The sequence below is a fragment of the Stylophora pistillata genome, chromosome 3 (assembly GCF_964205215.1).
Source record: "Stylophora pistillata chromosome 3, jaStyPist1.2, whole genome shotgun sequence".
NCBI lineage: Eukaryota > Metazoa > Cnidaria > Anthozoa > Scleractinia > Pocilloporidae > Stylophora > Stylophora pistillata.
In genome coordinates, this window is record NC_142521.1 from 43,453,054 (window position 1) to 43,468,746 (window position 15,693).

At 38.5% G+C, this 15,693-nt stretch overlaps 1 protein-coding gene, 1 long non-coding RNA gene and 1 other non-coding gene across 3 annotated transcripts; 1 reads left to right on the forward strand and 2 right to left on the reverse strand.

Moving 5' to 3' along the window:
• Positions 1–397: 397 nt before the first annotated feature.
• LOC111339322 (bile acid-CoA:amino acid N-acyltransferase) lies at positions 398–13,034 on the reverse strand. The gene is made up of 2 exons (XM_022945950.2): positions 12,495–13,034; positions 398–1,922 (listed from the first exon to the last, which is right to left on the reverse strand). The coding sequence occupies exons 1-2, from the start codon at positions 12,976–12,978 to the stop codon at positions 1,042–1,044; spliced, it is 1,365 nt and encodes a 454-aa protein (XP_022801685.2). The 5' UTR covers positions 12,979–13,034; the 3' UTR covers positions 398–1,041.
• Trnai-aau (transfer RNA isoleucine (anticodon AAU)) lies at positions 11,534–11,606 on the reverse strand. Its single transcript has one exon. It is a non-coding gene; the product is annotated as a tRNA-Ile (tRNA).
• On the forward strand, positions 12,832–14,987 carry LOC148736239 (uncharacterized). The gene is made up of 2 exons (XR_015998799.1): positions 12,832–12,970; positions 14,708–14,987. It is a non-coding gene; the product is annotated as an uncharacterized LOC148736239 (long non-coding RNA).
• The last annotated feature ends 706 nt before the right edge of the window (positions 14,988–15,693 follow it).

Below are 15,693 nucleotides of genomic sequence, written 5' to 3' on the forward strand. Positions count from 1 at the left end.
GCGGCGACATACACAACTGTATCGTCAGCTTACATAACAATCTGGCATCGCTCTAAAACTATAGTAAGGTCATTGACAAAAAGGACAAAAAGTAAAGGGCCAAGGATTGAGTCTTCAGGGACACCCGATGTAATGAGACAAGGAACAAATCTCTTTACCAAAACTCACGAGTTGTTTTCCATCTGTCAGGTAGTTTCAGAACCAGTCTAACTCAATGTCCGTAAGTCCATATGACTCTAGTTTGCTAATAAGTATTTCGTGATCAACAGAGTCAAATGCATTGCGCAAGTCAATAAATACCGCCCCAGTGAGCAATCCGAGGTCTTTAATTTAATTTAATTTAATAACTTCTAGAGCGCTATTTTCATTCAATGATCAACAACGCTTAACAACTTAGAATACTACAATAAATTCAAATTTATAAAACTAATTACATGTACATTAATATTAACAATGTATGTTAAAAATAAGAATTATATGGAATATCCATAATAAGGATCTTAATTAGGAATAAGGATCTTAATAAGGAACTTAATTAGTAATACTAATAAAAGTAATTGTCAGACAGGGTCCTTTGAGAAAGCTGCACGAAATAAATAAGTTTTCAGCTTACATTTAAAAATGGAAAATGATTGAATATCGCGTAAATCAGCTGGCAAAGCGTTCCATAAGTACGGGGCAGCAGCAGATAATGATCTGTCCCCCAACGTGGCAAGCATTTTCCCCTTAGGAGGGTCAAGTAATAAACTTTGATTTGATCTAAGATTATATGCAATATAATCTTAGATCAAATCAAGTAATTACTGATTATATGCAATGGGTCCATCGAGACCCATTGCATTGAGAATCTGTCTCAATAATCAGTAAGTAATTCTCCTTTAAAGCTGCTAAAACCTTTTCTCATAAATCAGTTGGGAGAGTTTTTTCAACCCCATTGAGACTGTCTTGGATAAACTGGGAAGGCAAAAAAAAATCAATCCATGATGTTTGCAAAGAAAACTTAAGAAACCTCAAACGATTGGCAGCAAAAAGTAATGAGAGCTATTTATAATTAGAAACTGCAGGCACAATGTTTAGGGGCATTGGGCCGAGACGATTCATGGATTCTTCATCCTCACTCTCAGTGTCTTGTTGGAGATTTTTTCGCAGAAAGTGTAAGGTCTTTGGCCAGAAGTCTTCTTGTGCTCTGGCATGTGCACCAGTCTCCCCTCCCCACGCTACGTAAGAGTCACCACCCAGTTCTTTAAAAAATTTGTTGAAAGAGGAATCACAGAGAGGAGAGTAAGGTGGTTCGATGAGATGTCCAGCTTGGGGATAACGCAGATTAATGCACAAATGTTCTTTTCCATTCTCCTTCAAACGATCAACAATGAACTTTACCGCAAATTCGGCGGGGATGTTCAAGTCGTCAGTTCCAGAAACCAGCATCACTGGGCAATTGATGTTCTCAACTGGTGTTATAGCTGAGTATTTGGAGACTGTTGGATTCATGCCGTCGATATCAGTTGATACAGCAAAACGCCAAATGCTACCTTTCTCTGAGGACTGCACTCTGCTATTGTTAGGAGGGATCATGTCAGAGACTCTCCCTTTTAATTGAAAAGGGTGAACGTAAGCGATTACCAGAGGTGAAATAGCAACAATGGCCTTTACAGGTGCGATCTGATAGCTTGCCATCAACAGCCCAATCCATGACCCATAGCAAATGGTGTGCATGCCTATACCATGTGGAAGGACTTTAGGGTGACTTACAAGCCAGTTAGCAGCTTCTTCAAAGTAATCCAAGTCTATTGAAGATGGAGACAATGGTTGATCTTCATAACCAATGTAGGCTAACGCAAGAGTAGCGAATCCATGAGATGCCAATAGGGAAGCCTTAAATTCCACTATTCCACCTATAGTACCAAGCAGATCAATCACTCCTGCAAAGATAACATTGACTAACTCAATGCAAGATATGTCAAATATCAATAGCGAAAATCATATGATTATAAGACGGATTGGTAATAATCTTTTGCCAAAGAAAGGCGGCGTGGCAGAAACTATGAAACGTACATGGTCCTCACCAACTTTGAAGAGCTCAAAATGTCGGATACGCGACAGAAAATGTCTTCACGAGCGTCTTGGTAACATATCTAAAAGGTTGCTGTTACTTGCGTCGCTGTGTTGATTTGTTTGTCGCACAAATCATCTTACTCCAAGGTTTTCAACTTTTCGCTGCTGGGCTCTTTATGCAGCTTCTTAAGAAAAACTAAATGGCGTTAAGACTGGCGTCAACAGATGTGATTAAATTCGTCCTTTATTGTAAAGTTGTTCAAAATGAAGCTTTTCAAGAAACAGACAAGTGAAGACGTAAAATGTCCGCACCCTAAAATAAACTGACCGGGACACCGGTCATCGAATACACTGTTTCTGATTTTTAACAAATTATTTGTAACTGAAGGCTAATGCATTTCTGGGAGACCTTCTCCTCCGACTAAGGGCTAACGCTCGAAACGTCAGGTTTTTTAATAGTTACGGTGGCCAATTTACCATTTCAACTTTGTTGATATATCCAAATTACTTCTTAGTTTCTCTTCTGTTTATGTCTCCTATGTACTTTATTGTGATCAAGTGTATCTTTAAGTAAAAAATAAACTTGCAAAAAGCACAAGTTTCTAAATTTGCATGAACTAAGCTAAGGTTTAATTTTCACATAATAAATTAACTAGTTTCTCATTCTCGGTTGAACACAGGCATTCTAAATTTGACTATTCAAAGCTTCCTATTCTACTGTGGCCCTGAGGTGCCATCCACTTTTTAAGCGACTTTTTGAGTCATAGCGACTTTTCGAGTCATAGCGACTTTTTTAGCGAATTTTTAGCGACTTTTTTAGATAATTTTTAGCGACTTTTTTAGGGACTTTTCTAGCTACTGTTATAACGACTTTTTTAGCGACTGATTTTCCGCTGGACGTTTTATTGCGGGCTACTCCCTCAGCGTGGCAAACTGTGAAAATGGCGGAAGATATGAGTAAGTTAGACCGTGAAATTCTCGAGGTAAATACCTTATATTGCTTACTTGTCTGTTTTATTAATTGTATAAATTTGCACATTCACAAGCTGTTGATGGAAGATCCATTTAAAATTAAATATATCATTTATTTTTTCAGAGTTTTGAGGAAAAGACGGAGCATATTTAATAACTGATTTGATCGAAAAAGTTAAAGATGACATGATAATGAAAGAGCCCGTGTCAGTTGTTATGGTCAATAGCTTTGGAAATGAAGAGCGTGCTGTAGACACAAATGATGTTTTCTAGATGCACTTTCAGCATTTTGGAGCTCATTCTTTGACTCATGTTCAATTGGCGAGGAAGAGAGAGTCCCGATTAAACGACGACTTTCAGTCCTCTGAATGGGAATTTGTTGGGAGAATACTTGTGAAAGGTTATCAGCAGCTGAAGTTCATCCCAGTGAAATTAAACAACGCATTCTTTGTCGCAGCCCTGTTTGGAGAAGGAGACGTCACAGATGAACTGCTGTTAAAAACTTTCCTTGGTTATGTTAGTCAAGATGAAAGGGATTTGGTTAACCTTGCCACTGATAACAAACTCACTTAAGAACAACAGGAAGAGTGGCATGAGTTTTTGGATCGGTTTGGCTGCAAGTTCTTCCCTAGGCATGACTAAGTGAAAAGCATAATCCAAGAAGTTGCCCATAAAGAAATAATTCAGTTTTCTCTGTATATTATTGATAGCTGGAGCTCACTTCTAAGTGTTATGAGGAAAGCAGATTTTCCAAATATCTACCCAGTAGAAAATTTATTCGAGGAAGCAAAACTAAAAAAAAAGTCTTGGCACTTATATCTACAAATCTCATCAATTCTGCTGGGAGAGAAGCACTTTCATATCTCCAGCGCTATATCAGGAGTGGAGAGGGAAAACTCACCAATAATCTAAGATTTTGTACAGGGCCAACTATGATTTGTGTTCAGAAGATCACATTGATGTCCACACATTTGGATGGTTTCCAAAGAAGACCCGTTGGTCATACATGTGGCGCAATCTTTACCCCCGTTGGTCATGCATGTGGCGCAGTCTTTACCCCAGTTGCGTGAGGAAATGAACAACATTTTCTCCACCGAATATTGGGAGATGGATTTTCTTTTTGTACTGGAGAACGTGGCGAGAAAGGCTAATTTAAATTTAAATAAAAGAATATTAATCCGGCAGCCATTGTATCTACGTAGGTTGAACCTTCCGAAGAAAGAAAAGCTTCGAAAAATTAAAAATAATGCTCCAATAAACAGTTAATTGATGGAAAAAAGTAAAAAAAAAAACCATCTCTAAAAGAACCTTAACTATAACAATCTTATGTCTCATTAATTGCATGATTTGTCTCTGGTTAAGCTTATATAATGTTTTTACTACACTTATTTCTAAAAAACACAGCAATACACAGTCCATGAGTTTGGCTCACTCTCCAGTCGTTCGGGTTTTGTGCGCCCACAATACTCTTAGAATATTGCTGGTGCACGAAACCCCTATGTCTGAGCAGTTAGTATTTGAATTTAAAATCAAACAAAACTTAAATGCTTTGAGAATTCTTAAAAGTATCCCTAAAAATTCCCAGCTTTGAAAGTCCACTTTGACAAATTTAAAAGTTGTTGGAAAAAGTTATGGCTCCCAAGTTCAAACCTCTTGCTTCCTAGAACATGTGTTTAGAAGTTGGGAATTCTTAAGAATTGCTAGGAATTCTCAGAAAGTTTAGAATTCATTTTGCAAGTGCTTCTAGCAATTACAACATCTCAATATGACTTAAGTACTTTTTTACAAGTCCTCAGCATTGGTTGGAGGTTGTAACTTTTCCTCCTTCATTATCATTTCGGCTAAATATTTGAACATCCAAATGTATTTGGTTCTTTAGCACATTCGCCTTTAGCTATATCAGTCTCATCTAAGCCTTCTGGGATCAAATAGTCCTGAACAGTACTTGATTGTGGTACATAATGTAGCATGTTGGGGCGAACAGGAGGAGATTCTGTGTTGTTTTAAGGGTCTAATTCTGTGTGAATTCCAAAGTTCAGCAATTTTATAAAGTTCCTTTTGGAGAATATCCATGTAACAAAATTTTAAACACCTCTATTATTGTTTTGATGCCGACAGCGCGATTCGCAAAACGGCGTGACGTGACTAAAGGTCAAGGGATCGGCGTCAACTACGCCAAAATTGGAAGAAATGGGCCATGAGACAAGCACTGAGAAATTTAGATGTTGAGGGTCCATCAACACCCGTAAATGTATACGGTTCACCTGTGGCACCACACGGCCAAAGAAACGAGGAATCCGTCGCATCAACATCTCACGTTGTCCCTTTGCCTTTGGCGATCGTGAATCGAGTAGTAATCTCAATACTACATTTTCCGCGTGAAACTATAAGACCAGAAATCCTTTCTTGAAATTCATCGATTTACAATAGCAAATATTTTCTCCTGTCACAGACCTGTTCCTGTAAGAATTCATGTATCCGCAAAAAAACGGCTAAAACTCCTGGCTGACCATGCAAAAATGCGTCGATAAAATGCTCCAGCAGCTGTTTCAAAACATCTGCCTTGACCGGGAAGTATTGACGTTAGCTATCCGGGCAAGGCTCGACATACTGGCTGAAGAACCAGATTATTCTACCAATTCCCTTAGAAAGGTAGCCTACAGACAGTACTGTTTATGGAAATACGAGAAACTGGGAAAGGGAAACCGACGAGTTTTGCCTTCATGCGTTGTTCTCACAATGAGATTCTATCCTGCTCCAGATGGCATTTATATGGGATATAGGGAATCCTAGTTGCTGAATAAGCATTTTTTTTATTCATTGCTCTTGATGAACTGTTGTAATCTTGCAAAAATTTTTGCAAAGTGTACCACAATAGTAAGCTCCGAGTTACTGTTATTCATCTTGTTGACGTTCAAATGTCTGATGATATTTTTTTAAATGTTGGTTTGGGTAAAAAAGGTTTCCCCTTTCTCTTTCCCAAGTTTATGAAAAAGAGCTGAAACATCTGCGAAACAGGCAGAAGACTAGATGACCGATTCCGAGAACACCTTCGAGACGTGGAAAGGAATGACAAGGACACATCGAAACCAGTCGTTAGACATTTTAATTTACCTAATCATTCTAAGCAACATATGGCAATCTGCGGTCTTTCCTTACACTTAGGTAGAACGGAAAGCCGTAAAAATCTTGAACAATAGCTCATCTTTCAAACCGGCGGTCTACATCCCACAGGGATCAACGAACGCTTTTCATTCCACTAATTTACTCTTGTTTTTCTCGTTGCCATGTTCCCACCAATAACGTAGCTCCATTTTCTGCCTTTAAAAGCACACACAACCCACAATTCCTCTATTCGCTCCGACGAAGGGCTAACGCTCGAAACGTCAGCTTTTGTAATCGTTACGATGGCCAATTTACCATTTCAATTTTGTTGATATATCCAAATTATTTATGAATAAGAGTTGTTAGACAAAGACCAACTATGATTTATATGATGATAACTTCAAGGAAAAGACCGGTTTTTCAGAAAAGTTTTGGTCTATTTTTACACATCTATTTATTTGCAATTATGGATTGGCCAAGGGTAAAAACATTTTATTACAGTTTACATATTGTAGTAAAAAAATACCTTTATTTGAAAGTTCCTTAACCATTTTTAAACTTGTTGTAAGAATTTTCTAAAGTTTATAAAGCAATGATTAAATCATCCTCTCAATTCTTGAACATTACAATTGTTACGGCATGGGTTTACTAAGATTTCTGTGTTTGCTTTTTGAATCTTGACAATCTTGCAGCGACAAAATCTCCAGTAGTTGGTGACTCTCTCATGGCTATGGTTGGGGAAAGATGCTGTGGATTTTTTGGAGACACAGTTACATGTCTTGCTGCAGTTTCCAGGTCCTGGGCTCTCTTACACAGCATTTCTGCATTTAGTGCTGGCCAGTAGCTATAGCTCTTGTCTTCTTTCACCAGAATCAGAACTAGGAACAAAAGACAAAACAAAGCTTGAATATTGTTTGTTAGAGACATTAAAAATAATTATGAGTGACAACTTGAAAAGGAAAAAACTTTTTGTTCACTGCACTTATCAGTGGAATAAAAGATCAAGACATAACCAAAATATGATCCAAAATTTTCAGTAGAGTAAAATCAATTAAAACACATGTACATACCTCATACTAAAAAAAGGATCTCCACTGAGACTCCCAAATTCAGGATTGAGGGTAGCCATACTCTGCACAAGTGACACTGCAGACACTGAAATTTCTTGAGCAAGAGAATCATCGTTTTGGGGTCTAATCCAACAGATACCCCAGTTACATCGACACTGAGAGGAAAATAAAGATAACAGTATTCAAAAATTACAATACAGTGGTAATTAAAAAAGATTTGTGTGAATTTTCAGTGCTAAAAAATTAAGTAAAGGTACTACAGCATAATTATCTAAAATTAATGATGTGTAGTTCCAGAAAATGTCCATACCTTTCTCGCGGAGGGGATTTTTTTTAAGACCCCCAACCACTCTGGAAATTCCAATAAAGCTTCACGCATTTCTTTAAATTTTTGGGTCTTACAGAACCCCCCAGCCCCCAGGAAATTCCAATTCTTTCTGAGGGGGGAGTATCGATACTTTCTGGACGTGTACAATAATCATCATCATGATCATGATCATAATCATAACAATAAAAAGACAACTGAAACATAACCACAAAAAGTTGGCCAAGGTTTGTGTATGTAAAACAAATCATAATAGACATGCCCTGGAAGCACTATTATCGTATGTAATAAGAATGATGTTATGTCCATTTGCATGTCAATTTGATGGCAAGCAGATCAGAATAATATTTTCAGCTAGGCATTCATCCAGCCTTCCATTAGCTTAAACCTAAACGTTCCGTGAAACGGATGTAAAACGTGTGTGTACTCACAGCGTATTTGTGTCCTCTTCACTTCTGCCTGGAACTACAGGAGACACATCAATTTCGATCCTTGCTCTTTTACTCAAAGGGGTAGATTAGAAGAGCTCACTTCTACCTATACAGAGCATCATTAGAATGAGTCGACCAAAAATCAAACTCCATGCTAAAAATTGGAAAATAGTTTTAGTTTACTGGATTTTGATAACACAGTTTGAAAAACCAAAACGAAACTACACAAGCCTTGAAGAGAAATAGACTGATGAATAGAACTGAAATCTTACTTGAGCTGGGTCCGTTGTCGATAGAGGTTTAGCTGGCGATTCTTGAGAGGAACTGCTCCTCAGCGTTCTCGCACGAAGCTCCTCAATGTTCTGATGAAGCAAAATCTCAGCAAATTGGCTGTTACTTAACCCCTTGATATTTAAAATTTCTTTCCTTTCATTCCACAGGCGAAAAGCTGACTCTCGAAGGATAATTATTTTTGTTCCTTCGGTTGCCTGTGGTCGTCCGCGCTGAGGAACATGACAGGCCATCGAAGACCTCCGGTTTAGCCGATAACTTTGCCCCCAAACAGAAAAAGGAAGTAAGAAATAACTAGTGAAATATAAGGACCGATAATTTTAGAACGCGATTGAGGAAATTCAAGACCCCAGTGACGCAAATGTACAAGGATGAACGAGGATTTCTTTTCACTTTGCGACATGTCCAATACCAGATGGCACATAAAATGGCAGCTTTCACATTTCCCGCGCGCAAGGTATTTTGGTTGGAAGGGATACTTTAAGTGTTCAAAGTATCTCATCCACCAATCAGAACACTGCTTTCGTAAAATACCCCACCAGGCCTCGATTCTTTGATTGGCAGTTGATCTATCATATATAAAGCTACGTTCTCCACTAAACTCATAAGTGGAATCTCTTCGAAAGAAATATTGAATTCATTCAGTACTCCCATTCTCAGTTCCTCTATCTGGCCTAATGATACGAGCGGTGCCACTAATAAGACTAACATACTCCAGATAGTATTTGGATATGTATTGCAGTAAATGGTTTGAACCCGGGGGTAACATGTGAAGGTGTAGTCTGATCGTCCGGGTGAGTGTAGTCCTGAGAAGGACTGTTGTCGGTGGTAGTGACTGACGTTTCGACAACCTGTGCGGAAGTCATCATCAGAGTCAAGTGAATGATTGATGTCAACAATCATTCTACTGACAACAATCATTCACTTGACTCTGATGATGACTTCCGCACAGGTTGTCGAAACGTCAGTCACTAGCACCGACAACAGTCCTTCTCAGGACTACACTCACCCGGACGATCAGACTACACCTTCACTTGGATATGTATCTTGGGTTATTATTTGAATCGGATACCTCTAACCAAAGGAATTTCCGACTGTAACCATCTATAGCCCCATGTATACAAAATCCATAGGATTTTCATTTATCATAGCCATCCATGTGCCAAAGGTGATTTGGACCCTTTGTTTTGTATTTCCTTCTACGTAGTCCATGTCAAGACCTTGCTTCAACTCCTTCCGGGTCGAGCATTTTTAAGACTTTACGAACGGTATCTCTAGTAACAACCAAATTGTGATTCGCTATTAACCTCTGATGCCTTGCTCTGTATCTTATGCTACCACTACCCTCAACTTCTTCTTCAATTGCTGTTACAACGACATCGATGTCGTTAAAGTTCTTCCTTCTTTCACGTCCTCGTCTCTTCAGTACTCTTCTCAATTGCCTTAAACTACTTTTACCCCATTAACATTCCAAAAAAAAAAGCCAGAATTTCAGTTGCAGTGTACCGAAGAGTGAAGTATTCTTCGATTACTTCGTTGCGTGCACTATCTACTTGATCAAGCAACAAATCTTGAGGAAGAACGCTTTGAACAGCCGTTAATTTCGAGGAAAATAAAGATGATAAAAAAATGAACCACTTTTTACTTAATTGACTGAGTTTGTCAAGTTGATAGAGTAAGTCCGCAGTAAAACGTCCAATGGCAAAGCAGTCGCTAAAGCGGTCGCTAAAAGAGTCGCTGAAAAAGTCGTACCTCAGGGCCACCGTACTATTCCCTGCTCTGTGCTTTCAAAATATCATCTCTTCGTCACTTCCAAAGCGTACTTATTCCCACTTCGTTTGCGAAAATTTTTATGAACATCGCTTGAGTTTTACAGATGTTGAAAAACCAGGGAAAAGTTCGCAGTAAAGCAAGCCTGCTAGAAATGCTCGTAAGGCATATAGAAATAGCATTCTATTTTAGAGTTCTGATTGTTTTTGTTAATCCATCTCTATCTCCTGCTTTGGGTTGCTTGACATCAAAGATAGTTTATCTGTTGAAAAACTGATTCGTGGTAAAAACCTTAACGATTTACTTTGAACATCATAGTTTTTAAGGTTACTTTCTACCTTCCCGGGTGTTCTCCGGAAAAAAATTCGTACGCGCGCTAGTTGGAAGAAAACCCTAACAAACTATATATCAAAACAAAGCATAATAAATGCAGTTTACGATAAAAATATAATTTAGGCGATATTTACATTTGGGAAGTGTCAGGAGCCAGTAAGGCGTAAAACGACCAAGGGTCCTTCTATTGAATTTATCGGGTATCGGATCCCGCGGCACGAGAAAAATGGCTGCAGTCTCATTCACAAGGCATCAATCAACAAAAGTATGTCAGGCTTTTCCAATATTCTGATTGGTTGTCTACATATTTGCATCTAAAGTTAAAGTAGCGAAAAATATGCAAAACGTGTTGCGTAAATGGACATCACGTAAAAAATATTACAAATATCAAAATTTCCTGACAAACTTTTGTTCGTCAGCATCTCAGGAATATGCTAGCGGAATTTTACGAAAATCGGTCAAATCTATATTCCTCTCAAAATCAAAGGCGAGATTTCAGCTTGTAAATGTTTGTAAACAACTAGCGCCACACTAGGAGATTATCTCGCCTCCTGAAACCGCAAACCGATGAGAAGACGAGACCACCTAGCGTCAATGAAGATGGATGAAGATTTTCCCGGGAAAAGTATCGCGTAGCAGTCACGTTTTTTTATCTCCCTCTGTTGATCGTCTAGTAATGGAGAAAGTCGGCGAAGGAAGAACCCGCGGCAGAAAGGGTAAATCTTTCGCATTCTTCTTTTTCTCTGTGGGTTTCGTCTGATTCCGACGAAGAATCCTGTTTACAACCTTCTGTGGTGCTGACTTTAATTTTTAAGCTGTGCCCCAAGGATAATCGAAGGCTGCCAATCTTCAGTGGATGCCGGGCTTGTCGAAGGCTCCACGCCAAACGAAGAGCCTTTGTCGCTTTCAGCAAAGATTGTTTTTTTTTTTTCGACAAAATGCTGCCATGTCTCTCTAATTTAGGCCTGTTTTCTTCTTTTTCTTTACCCAAGGACTCCTCTTTAATTTTGAGTTATGTTTTTTATCCACGAGAAAAGACTTTCCAGGAGTAGATAACTTCCACGTGTGAATTTTTTCATGTGCACGATGTAAACAAAATATGAAAATACGTATGATGCACGATCCTCGCAGTAGTGAGCGCTATATATGCAATAGCGAAAATCAGACCTGAAAAAAACATCAGGCCTGTACGGGATTCGAACCACTGACCTCTGCGATATTAGTGCAGCGCTCTACCAATTGAGCTAACAAGCCAACTGGGAGCAGGACGTTAAGTTGATTCGTAATAAACCCGTGATGATAAATCAAATACGATGATTTATCTTCATCTGATTTTATACTTCATATATTCATCGTATAAGATGAATATATGAAGTATAAAATTCGAATAAGCGAACCATTCGCCATTTCCCTTGTAGCTCTCAAAGAAGTGGAGTTTGTTTGTCTGAGTCACGCGGGGGTCTAAAATTTCATGACGTCATTAGTATAAAGCGCTATTGGTAGAGCGCTGCACTAGTATCGCAGAGGTCAGTGGTTCGAATCCCGTACAGGCCTGATTTTTTTCAGGTCTGATTTTCGCTATTGCATAAATAGCGCTCTCTACTGCGAGGATCGTGCATCATGCGTATCTATAGCCGCAGTTCAAAATATATGAACTTCATATATTCATCGTATTAAAATATGCAAATGACATGAAATTCCCGCGAATATTCCCCTGGGGGGTTCGCCCATACACCTTCCCGATTTATTAATTTTTATTTGAAAATACGTTTTTTCTAAATTAGTCAGACGCTTTTAGAGATTTCAATTTTTTTTTGTACACGTTAGTTAAAATGCCTAACTTCGATCTAGTCTAAAAAAAAAAAAACCATTTTTTCGGCTTCTGAAGGTTGGCAGATTCTTGTTGCTAGTTAATCAATTCCCTTCGAAATGTAATCGATCAAAGTCTAATCTTGTCTCGACAAACTACGTTTTGGCGAGAGTTCCATATAACCCCATACAGTAATTATGCATTCTATTTCATAAAGACTAAATATAAAGGTTTCTTTGCAACACTCTATGTATAATTAATGTACGGTGTTGTATGGAACTCTTTCCCTTCGTTTTCTTTCTTTTAGATAAACCTCAAACTTTGCTACTCACCGGGAAAAGTTCCATCACCCGGAGGAAGAAAAAGAGTTCCACGGATTCTTCCTTCTCTCACAGGAATTCTTTTCACTCCATCCGCCATGTACCCCTTCTCAAACGTTTTGCTCGACAAAGGCTGCGAAGAGCTGGATTCCTGCGGATTTATGTGACCATCAAAACAGTTCAGGGCGACATTGTAAGGTTTGGTGACATCAGATTTCATCAGTCGAATTCCTTTTCTCTGCCCTGGTGCTGGTTTCATGCTCCATAACAGTCCCATGGCTGAAACTCCTCTATAAGATCCGCCGACAGACAGATCACGACAAACATCAACTTGGCCATGTTTATCAGCAATGAAGTGAGCGTGCGACTCAAACACTTGCCCGCTTTCTCCAACAACACGTGCTCCAAGTGTAATCTTCTGCAGTGATTTGAGTCGGGATACGTTTATCTTGGTTATTTTGTCGACGAGTGAGAATTTCGGCCACAAGGTGAGCATCTTTTTTGAAATTAAGGACAGAATTACTTGAGATGCTCCGTGTCCACGACCTTTGAATAAAATGATTTGTAAGTCTTCTTGTTTGATATATTCAGTTTCGCTTCTCTGCATAAGTCATAAATATGCAGTGATGTGTTTTCAATCTTTGTTTTCAATCTTTGTTTTCAGATAGGGTAGACGGTAATATGATAATAAAAAAAAATTAATGAAAGAAAAGAGGACCATTTTTACAAGAATAGGGAGAAACAGACAGAGAAAACTAAAGCCATAAAAAAATTCCAGGTTCAAACTCGTCATGAATGGTCCAACTATCTAATTGCTGATTGAATGCGCATATTAGACGGGTGGAAGTGCGAGGGGAAAGGGATAAAAAAACGCCTGCCTAGTTAGACTGCTTGACATCTCCGAAATGACACACTTGACGGAATGAAATGCAACCTCTTGTCTAAAGCTGATAAGCGTATTATGTACTAAAACAGAATATTCACGTGCAGCGATTGGGGATGGAAAATCAAAGAGTAAATAGCTAAAATGATGAAATGATTGTTAAATGATGATAAAATGATGGTTAAAATCCAGAGAAAATTTGGAAAGCCAGCAATGCAGAATTTGCAAAACCAGGCTAGTCCTCCGATATGGGAAAAATAGTTATACATCAATGGGAAATATTTTTTGATCCCCAAAAGAAAGGAATACAGTAGCCCCTAGTTTCACGTTATGAGTACCTATGTTGAAGTCCTAAGTGTAATAACTTTCCTAATGTAATAAAGTCCTAAATGTAATAACATTTGGTCCTAAATGTTATAAAGTACTAAATGTAATAACATTTGGCCTAAATGTACTGCATAAGCCTCCATGCAATAGTCGATCTAACTGTGCTCGTGCAGCCACATTGAGATTTTAAAGTGACAACTGTTGCACCAGAGAAACCTCGATCTGACCAAAATTCATGGCGTATTGTGGCTCTCTCGCTCATTTTATCAGGGTCTTTTTTTTGCTTGAGATGTAGGCCGAGAAGCACTGCCTACAAACCTTCTTACTGATGTGCTTTTGGCATCAAATTGACAGATCTCAAAACAATAGAACGCTGACCAATCCGGCCATCTTGACCGAACAGGCTTGGTCAAGAGATTTTACATTCGGAAAATAATGCATTTTCTTTTTATTAATAACGGATAACGGAAAATAGTGTCTGTTTCACGTATCGCGACTGGCATATCATTCGCAGTTTACTGCTTTTCACTTTTCACAATCACGAGTCACGGCAATTAAAAGCAGCCAATCACGTTTCACTGAAAACCCCAACATTTACATTTAGAAATGGAGCCGAGACGGACAGACGAAATTATTTGTCTGACCGTTTACTAATGCAGATTTAAAGGACATTGTCCTGCGACTAGTTGTTGATGAATTAGAGCATAAAAACTGAAAACTCTTTACCTCGGGATCCTAAAGAAATTTATGAGAAGACAAGTCCGAATTTGGGGAAGCATTGTAGCAGTTGTAAACGAACGATGTAGTTCATCTAATATTACCACTAGTGTTGCTTACCCATTCAGCCTAGGAACAATGCAGGACGTGTGAAAGAACTGACGCGGAAACTGTTTCCAAAAAGAAGTTATATAAACTTTAACATTACCTATATTCAGGGATACAAACCGTTAATCGACAGCAGATAAAGGCGTATTCTTTGCATTTTCTTCTCAATACATAGGACATTGTATTTTAGTTTCTCCTTAGGGTCTTCTAAAATATACCACAGCCTGTGGTGGACATTATGTTGGAAGACTGAATCGAAAGTGATGACGCAGGAATCGGCAGCTGAAGGCTTTTGAAAAGTCCCGCAATATATGTACTTTCGTTAGTCTTAAAACTCATTAAATGTTCTTAAATGTGATTATGTGAATGTAAATGTTTGTTTATTTATACCCCTTGCAGAAAATCTGTCAGCAAATTGTATACATAGAAGTAAGCTTACAAAATACAATAATAAATAATAGATTTTTATACATTTTTATTTAAATAAGTGGCAAACTTGTTCGTTACAATCTTTCCATTACGGTCAGTTTTTGGGCTTTTCACATAACTAGTAGAAGACCTGAAATTGTATTTGATACTTGGTTGAGCGAGGCGGCTTTTGACAGTATCAAAAACGGGTTTTGCTTCTACTTTTTGTTAGACTTTGAGAGATATTTCTTTTACTGTGCGAAAAGGTTGGAAATTGTTCTTGTTTTCCGCGATGAACCATGGTCTCGGTATTTGGTGAAGGTATTTGCTTTCTCTATTCTGTTGTGACTGTTCAATAAGGGAATAATAGGGGACATCGATCAGAGAGCGACAACATGTAGCGATCTTTCTTGCTCTGTCAAGAAAGATGCATATAAACGGTGGTTACATTAACGGTGGTTTTTTAGTTGATATAACCAATTATCTTGTTACCCCCACCGACGCAGCACCACAGTTTCTTTAGAAACTTTCAATCTTTAAACGGTGGTTAGTCTTGTTATATACCTACCTTGAAATTCAAGTTTCTTGGCGGCACACAATGAGTCTAATCAGCGTAATGATTTGTACATCGGAAATGCCCCAGTACATCACGGAATTCATCCTAAAACTTGTTCTCAGTGTTAGCAAGGCGACTGAGGTTGCGCTCCGACCGAGTCCTTCTATTGTTCTTGAGAAAGAGTAAATGTAGCGTGATGTGCCTTAAGAACG